The sequence below is a fragment of the Astatotilapia calliptera genome, chromosome 2 (assembly GCF_964374335.1).
Source record: "Astatotilapia calliptera chromosome 2, fAstCal68.1, whole genome shotgun sequence".
NCBI lineage: Eukaryota > Metazoa > Chordata > Actinopteri > Cichliformes > Cichlidae > Astatotilapia > Astatotilapia calliptera.
The window spans coordinates 10,431,402-10,440,747 of NC_137423.1; the positions used below are offsets into that span (position 1 = coordinate 10,431,402).

The window sequence follows — 9,346 nt, forward strand, 5'->3', positions numbered from 1 at the left end:
ATGATTCTGTGCTGACACTGACCTGCGAACGATGAAATTTGCATGCTTTGTGTTTTTGTATCACATTTGATAATAAACGACCACCGTGGTGGATGCATGCTTTGTGTTTTTGTATCACATTTGATAATAAACGACCACCGTGGAACAACGTGTGGAATGTCCCATCTTTATTTATTCGTGTGCTGTTCAAACCACACGCGTCTGGTAACTGACGTGTGACTCGTACATTATGTGACAGCTAGATGTTAGGTTAAGCACGAGTACTTGGGTGCTTGTCTACATTTGTCCACCTGCAAAAGTATAACCATATCATCACGACTCAATGTATCAAAGTCAAAATGAAAATAAGGCCTGAAACAATGACACGGTCCACATTGTACACACATCTCAACGGCTTTATTCGAGAGGTTACACGTAACAACGTATTATAGCACAGAGAAACATGTGACATTCTGCGGTCCACCAGCAACAGAGGCACACAACTCTTAACGGAGGGACTTAGTGTAGTTTCCTTCTCGTGTAAAGCACCAGATGCCCTGGGTGCGATGTCCCACGCCAGCCTGCGAAGCTGACACGTATGAGCTCGGTGAAACACCAGGTGATTTGTTTCAGCAGCTCAGTTGGAGTCGTCGCGTGTCCGGTGAAATGCAAGTCGCCCGTGTAAATTATATAGTCTCCGCGAAACCTGGCGATCAGACCTTCGTACTCATCCGACATGATGCTAGGGTACGTGAACATGAGACCCGATGCACCCTTGTAGCGAAGAACCGCATCGCGACAAGACAGTGCTTCGACCAAATCGTTGGAAGGTTTCGCATCTGTGAGATGCACCACCTTTGCGGCAAATAGCTTGTGTGCTATGTAGTAATCCGTTACGCCGGAACGGCTTTCCACCGACAGTATCTCAGGTATGGTGGGGAATCTGATCCCCTTGGCCTCGGTGATCAAGCTAGACAGGCAGCCGGCTCCGTGTTCGAAACGCACCGGGGTGGTTCTCAGTAAAGCTGCTACGCTACCGCATATTCTCTTCCACCGATTAGAAGGATGCTTCTCATCGGGGTATTTGCGGCTGATCGCAATGCCGTCGCAAAGCGACACATGGTCACCGTGAGCACATTGTGTAGGTGAAACCCAAACCGACCGGGTGTCATTCTTCTCCATAGTTGCGAGCTGGGTCTCGGAGCAAGTGCACCGTAAGTCGTCCTCGTGTTCCATACGTGCAGCCAGCATATTCCTAGGTCGGCCAGTCTTCCGGCGTCTAGGTCGGCCAGTCTTCCGGCGTCTAGGTCGGCCAGTCTTCCGGCGTCTAGGTCGGCCGCCCCCGGCGTCTAGGTCGGCCGCTCCCGACGTCTAGGTCGGCCGCCCCCGGCGTCTAGGTCGGCCGCTCCCGACGTCTAGGTCGGCCGCTCCCGGCGTCTAGGTCGGCCGCTCCCGGCGTCTAGGTCGGCCGCCCCCGACGTGTAGGTCGGCCGCTCCCGGCGTCTAGGTCGGCCGCTCCCGACGTCTAGGTCGGCCGCTCCCGACGTGTAGGTCGGCCGCCCCCGACGTCTAGGTCGGTCGCCCCCGACGTCTAGGTCGGCCAGTCTTACGGCCGTCTGTAAAAACATGGTACACAAAAACACACACAAGCATCAGTGTACCGACCAACATATGTACCACTTGATGTATAAAGTACGCAGCATACACAAAATGCATATACTATACACCATGTTCAGTGGAAAAAAAAAAAACAGAACAGTGTGTACCGAACAAAAACTCTGTCTCTGTCAGCATTCTAGGTCGGCGGTTGCTCGTTCTCAGTCGGTCCGACTCACACTCACCGAACCCTTTCACAAGAGTATAAAGCCCCAAGACTACCGGTGTGTTCGTCGATTGCAAGTGGGTTTGCTGGAAAACATGTGGCAGTCAAAAGCTTGCGTTCGAGTGCTAGTCAGCCTGCTAGCACTTTGGCTGGAGTGTTGCAACCAAAGTACGATTGGCTACGCTGGCCAAGAACAAGTAGCTGTATTTGGGAAATTGTCTTATTCGCTCTCATTACCTGGCTATTTGGAAAGTCCTACTTCTGTCTTTCGAAAAAACGGTCAGGTCGTCAGGCCAGCTAGCCACCATCTGTATGAAGTGACACACACTAGATTGGGGTACCAGGTCACCATTCGATTTCTTACTTGCAATGACGAAGGGCAATATGTGTTAGGCGGGGCGAGATTCACTGTCATCGCAAACCCAATCGATCGAGGTATATATTATTACACGTCAAAGGCGCGCTGTGGAACGGGAAGGACGCCGTGTAGCGTAACAGACAGCACAGCAGTTATCGCTCCGCTAGATGGAGTCGGCGCAATTTACAAGTTTCACGTTGAGACTCCCGACATCTGGCGTGTAATAGAGATATGGAACCACACTATGAGCCCAACACAAAGGCTGACCGGTGGCTGTTTTATAACCCCAAACGGTACGACGTTTGTGGGGCGCGGCAATGTAAACTACAAGTATTTCATTTACACACGGCAAAGTGCTGAAGCGGATCAGTCCTGTTCACAAGTCAGTCGGTCTCTCGACGGTAATCCGGACGACGCTGATCCAATCGATGATCCTGCCACTGGGAGCACGGCAGAGGAACCCGAGCACATGACACCGCAGACTACCACTCGCTGTACGTAGTGAGCACATATTCCCCCCCCTACCCCCCCTCTGCGATATCACGATATCGACACGGTTGTTGGATGGGGTGTCGAGTAAAAAAAAATAACAATGCACTCTTTTCATCCTTAGTGTGCACAGACGACTGCCGCATTGCCATACCCAAATTGGTCCCCCTGCAGCCCGTGGACACCACCAAGGTGCAGCTGTATGCCATTTTAGCCAAACGTAAGCCCGCCGAATGCCACACGTGTGTATGTTTGTGTAATATATAAACTACGTGTTAATTACCATGGTATATGTTCACAGTTGACAGGATAGAAGCCACGATCAACAAAGTCAACGTTTGCCGTTCCGACGCCAGCCGCAACGGAGGACTCGACGCAAAAGTGTTGCTCGTGCCGCTGTTTGCGCGTCTCTACATATGAACAACGACGCTGTTGGGGTCTGCTCGGTGTCAACATGTGGTTATTATATGGGACTCTGGTTGTATGCATAACAATCTTGTCTTCCACGCAAATAAAACAAACATGACAGCACAATGACAAAGGGAGTGAGATGCTTTATTGTATGAATGCACAAACATACACATACACATACATATGAGCGTCCTCACATCGCAACATAAATGCACACTAGTGTGATTTACAGGCTGTGCGCTGAATGCCAGCGTAACGTTTCACACGGTCAATATCAACATCGGTGATCGCGGCGGCGATCCGTTTCCATCTACTGTCATCCAGTAACGTCCGCGCAGTGAGTCTGCGCTTCGGGTCGTACTGAAGCAATGCCAACGCGATTCTCTTCACCTCTGTACACCGCATCAGGGTGGGCATTACACACATGGGATTCCAGATGCTTTCGTCTTCGTGGTCGTCGCGACCGAGAGTTTCCTTGATGATTTTATACGTTGGAAAGTTTTTACTGTGAAAGGTCATCGTCGCCTCCATGGCATCTACTATCAGCACGCCCAGGCTCCACATGTCGATAGCGCAGGTGTACTGCGCGATACCCTCCTTCTTTGTGTCAAATAATTCCGGGGCTCTGTAGGACTCCGTTACCAACCCAGAACTCATGGACTTCGCAGCATACCTAGAAAGGCCCATATCTGCCACCTTCACGGTTAGCGTGTCCGCTGTGAGCAACACATTAGCGGGTGTCAGATCTCTGTGTATCATGTTAAGCCCGTGCATGTAAGCCAGAGCGTCGGCGATCTCCAGAGAGAAACGGCCGATAAACGTAATCGGCAACAGGCCCGAGTGATAGCGACCCTGGTAGATCACCTCAAACAGCGTTAAAGGGAGGTAGGGCATGAGCGTCGCTATCTCGCCATCGTGAAGAAAACAGTCCAGCGTCTCCACTATATTAGGATGGCCTCTCAAAGCCGATAGACAAGACAGTTCCCGGACGGTGGAGTCCGTCATAGTGCCGTTTTCGTAATTGCGGTGGCACTTCAACGCATAGCGTTGATCGGTAACGCGACACTTAACGTGGTACACAACACCATATGCCCCTTCGCCTACCTGTGCAACAATCTCGTACTTGTCCATGGCGGTCACGCGAGACGCATGTAATGTTAATCCGCTACAGTGACAAAAGAGCGATGGCGGTGGTACAACCGCAGAAGCACTTCGCAGGTGTTGATGTTTAACAGAGCCTTGGTGGTTTCGCACGTGTCGATGTCGGCCGAGGTAATGGGCTGTAATTCGGTGGCACGCTTACGGCGTGCCAACCAGTTAATTTCTCTGCAAAACACACTGTTCCATCGACGACTGTTGGAATTGGAACTGCGGCGGACCGCTGATCGTTTAGCTCTTCTTGTAGCCGTTGCGCGGCGAGCTAGAGTGCTCGCCGATACAGGTTCGGCTTTCTGAGTCTCGGAAATCACAGCGAGCAACTGCGACTCTGGTTGCTCGAGTATCGGTGTGCCTGCTGGCGGATCGCGTATAACAATGACATCAGAACACCCGGGTTTGTTTTCCACCTGATATCTTCGAACCAGCAACTTAGACTCCCCCGTCGAAGTGGAGCTGTGTGTCGGAGCGATTACGTTGTTCACGTCGTCCGTTCTTTGGTCTTTCGCACATAGAACGGCAGCGTTTCCGTTGGACACTATAGACTTGTAGAAGTCAATGGCGTCCCCGTCAGTTGTGCCCGCGTCGACTGGGTCGATAATCAGGTTGCCGCTTAATGATTTCCTAATGAGCCGCGAGCACTTGGCATCTTTCGCATGTATGAACCCACACACGGTACTATCTTCCTGCAATAATACTATGCACGACACGTAGTTGGATGTCTCCAGGTCGGCCACCAGACACGATAGATCCGTGGAAGTGTAGCCTGTTGCGGCAAACGTATACCTTGTCACCGCTCTGATATCGAATTCCTCTCCGTGTTGCTGTTCGAGCACACCGCCGCCGTGCTGCGCAAGCGCGGAGTACTCCCGGATCAAGGTGTTGGCGGACTCACGCTGAGGAATTGGTGTTACTTCTACTCGGCAGTTTGATGCTATGCTATTTAAGTACGTGTCCACACTGTTGATAGTACCTTGCGTTCTTAAATAAACAAAACCACTAAGCGTCTGGTCGCCCGTAGATCTGATCACCGTGGAATACGAAACCAACGCCTTGTCCCTGAGTCGTTCCAATAAGTCCTTTGTGAAGCTCTCTGAGTATATAGGTGTAGTGAATCTAAAGCGGTTTAGGTAGTATCTCATCGTTTGTAGGGTAATGTAACCCTCATGCCGTCCCTATGTATGATCAACAAACACAAGGCAACACAGCACAGCACGTTACTGCCCGCCGTCCCCACAGGTCGACGATATATAATGCCCGCCGGCTTGCCTGCTGGACACTTATTGGCTGTGTACTGCCTTTTTATTGCGTCTGTGTGTAATGTAACAATAACCGAAACCCTGATATGACAAAAGAAATACAAATGACATTGGGTTCATTGTGACATTGAAGACTTTATTGTTATTCATATGTACACAATTTTTTGATTACATTATTCAAATAAAAGACAACCATCGCCACCTTCAGCCTAGAGACCAGGTGATAGTGTCACTCCAGTCGCTCCAGTATTTCTGAACTGCCATTGGGATCCCGGGTGTCCATCTAGCTCTCGCGGTCACGGTTCCATCTTCGTACGAGGCAGGAACCTTTAGTTGACAGCTCTTGTTCCTGAAACACCTTCGAATCTCTCTGAAAAGATAGAGCGTTTTCATCGTTCCGCCACTCTACGTCCACGTACATGCTGCAGTTCCAAAGCTCCCGACCTGCAGTTCCAAAGCTCCCGACCTGCAGTTCCAAAGCCCCCGACCTGCAGTTCCAACTCTCCCGACCTACAGCGACCGTTTTGTATTGAGTTGAGGTTGAGCACATTGATGTGGTGCATGTTGTGAGCTTTCTATTGACCTATGCTGTTACTTTTTGTTACAATGGATCGCAACAAAGGGCCCCCAGAGCGGGTTGTGGGACTGTTGTCCAGAAAGAGGAAACTAGGTTCTTGCACCCCTGTAAATCAACCAGCTGACACATGTGTTCTTCGTGGCAACTCCGACTGTGCGGCGAACACCGACGACCAACTTGTCATTCCCACGCCAGACATGGAATTAGGCTTACAGTCGATGACTAAGGAGGATCTGAACAAGGCCGACTGTGCGGCGAACACCGACGACCAACTTGTCATTCCCACGCCAGACATGGAATTAGGCTTACAGTCGATGACTAAGGAGGATCTGAACAAGGCCGACTGTGCGGCGAACACCGACGACCAACTTGTCATTCCCACGCCAGACATGGAATTCGGCTTACAGTCGATGACCATGGAGGATGTGAAGAAGGCCGCCGTGAGCCAAGTTCGTCTACACCGTGTCCACGCACCAGCGGCTTTGGTGCACGCCCAAGGCCTGCATGGCATAAACCTGGAGAGGTACAACAATTACAGACTGGCCGCGGTGTCGTGGTTTGCATACATCGTACCACTCTGCACATCCGCGGATGTGCACACGGTGGTTTCGGCCACACTCGATCTGTTGGACAGACATGTGGTAACGTCACTGCAAAACGGCATCGAGCTCCAGGACCTGTTGCGCGAGATTAGATCTACACGTGCGGCATGCTTGATGCTTTCGTGTCACATGCACTGCGTTTTCAGGACCGTGGGGTTGCAGCATGTGTGTCTCGCGTATCGCTGGCCTGTGAAAGCGGTTACCGCGGACCCCAACTGTGACGAGGACGACGAGCAATGTACTACAGTGGACGGTGTACGGCGAAAACTGCAAGAGATAACAGTGACACTAAAAGGCAGCCTATTCCCCACGCACACAGAGACTGCGATCAGCGTGCTTTGCAAGTACACGCTCCTAGAGCATGTGGGTGAGACGGCGAATCGAGATGCATTCGCAACGGAGCCGCGTATACGGTCTTTAGCCATGAAATTGTACGCACGACGAGCCCTGACCGTAGAACTGCTTAAATATAAGCCTGTCCGCTGCATGGCAGCGTGTTGCCTAATGGCCATGACCAAGACGTTAGACATCGCACCCGTCAACGCAAAAACATTACGGCTGACTGTGATAGATCTGCTTCTGGACATGAACTGTCAGGGCGTGAGTGAACAAGAGCTAAATGACATGGCTAGTCTACTGGCGCCGGAGGACTGCGTGGTGTGCACCGGTCCATTTGTGACGACCGCTTGTGCAGAGAGAGCATTGCGAACATTGTCGGCTTCATCCTGCTGCGGTTGTAAAGAACTGGTCGGATGACATTGCTGTACAAAGCTTTTGTGTCATGTATACACATTGTGAAAACAAATAAACAAACGCATTTGATATATCAGACTGTATGTTTTCTTTATTTGTGGTTGGAACATAAACACATTTTCCTTGTTACATTCACACATTATGCACATGGATGAACAAGCAAAAAAAAAAAAAAAGATCGTTCGAATGGCACGTTCATCACTAACTACATCCATAGTCGTTGGCGTGTAACACAAGAGGAATCGTGCCGACTTCGTTGCCTCGCCCGTCTCTTGTAGGTTCCACGTCCCGTATTTGCCCGGTGCCGCTACGATCCCGGACGGCTTCTTTGATTCTGCTGTCACAACACCAGGCTTCAGTCGGTGAGGCCCACGCTAGTATCACCGCGGGGGTCTCGTTTGTGCACAGCCATACCCTCGAGACCGATCCTGGGTTCGTAGTATATGTCACCTCGATGTGTTCTCCAATGCAATACACGCGAAGAGGTCGAGCTAGGATCCCCGCTTTAATCAGCGCATCTAGGCCGGTCGAGATATTTGTTTCGAAAATAGCCCCTTTTAAGTCAAAGAAACGTTTGGGGCACAAGCACCTGCCCAACGGGTTTTGATCGGGGCGCCTACGGCGGTCCCGCGTGTACACACGGGTTTTGACGATCGTCTGTGTGACCACCAGCTCGGTTTCACCATTGTTCGCTCGTAGTTCCACGGCGGTATTCATATTTGGGGTTTTTTGTTGTTGTTGTTGTTGTGTAATTTACACAGAGTAGATGAAAGACCACAGGTTTGCTCCTTGTCCACTCCCAGCGATCGACAACAAGTGTCGTGTGGTTGTGCTGCAAAGCGTTGTTACCGGCTTTGTGTGAACCTCGGCGAATGAACGCTCTGAGTCGGCGGGCGGACTTATGCTCTGGGAAGGCGGACGAATGGTTCGAGTCGGTGGATGAATCCTCTTGGTCGGCGGACGAATCCTCTGGGTCGGCGGACGAATCCTGTGGGTCGGCAGACTAATGCTCTGGGTCGGCGGACGAATGAGCTGAGTAGGCGGACGATTGCTCTGCGTCGGCGGACGAATGCGCTGAGTCGGCGCACGAACGCTCTGAGTCGGCGGACGAATGCTCCGGGTTGGTGGACGAATGCTCTGAGCCGGCGGACGAATGCCCTGAGTCGCTGTGAATGGACATCGCGGTGAATGGCACTGCGCATCACTGTGAATGGCAACTGTGAAATGTCAGATCGGTGTATTATAGACTCTGTGGAGTGCACTCTCAGCTGAACACAGACGGTCGGCGATGACAACTAAAGACACTGATTAACACCCAGGAATTCAACGCTTACAACCGCTAGAGACCCATGGCCAGTAACTCAAGAGACCTTGATGAGATGCCACAACCGCGGACCTCAGAGCGCGTGGTGAGACCGTGCTGGCTGAACATAGACGCATCGGGTCCACGTGTTATCGTCTCTGACGGGTTGAGCCAAAGTGTCCGGCATCTCAACGACCCCCCCACCTTCGGATCCGGTTGGATGGCAGACGCCACGGGCATGATTCACATCGCAGGGTCGTACGACACGTACAAATGCGTAGACTGCAACATAGTCTTGTCGGGATACAAAAAGGCCGACAGAAGCCTAAACGAGCACGTCCTTCGTAACGCTGCCACAGGGCACCGATGCCGTTACCTAAAGGCTAAGTTCAAACGACGCGAGAACGAACTGCGGCTGTTGGAAGGCCTGCTACGCTTCCAGGAAGGTCGAGTTGCTTTCCCGTTGCACCTGCTGCTCGCAAAAGAGCAGTACATGATACTGGCGGGGTGCTGGTATTGCGTGCTGTGCTCGCAGAAAAGGGGAGACGTTCACCATCCAGCATGTGCCGACATGGCGTCGGAGTTGAAACAGTTTCTCATCAAGACAACTCTGGCGACAAGGCCCGCGGGAGCGCCGT

At 51.7% G+C, this 9,346-nt stretch overlaps 1 protein-coding gene across 1 annotated transcript; it reads right to left on the minus strand.

Annotated features, from left to right (window-relative positions):
- Positions 1–3,275: 3,275 nt before the first annotated feature.
- LOC145420640 (cyclin-dependent kinase 3-like) lies at positions 3,276–4,190 on the minus strand. The gene has a single exon (XM_080290062.1). It carries the CDS (start codon positions 4,188–4,190, stop codon positions 3,276–3,278), a length of 915 nt encoding a protein of 304 aa, XP_080146188.1.
- Positions 4,191–9,346: the final 5,156 nt, after the last annotated feature.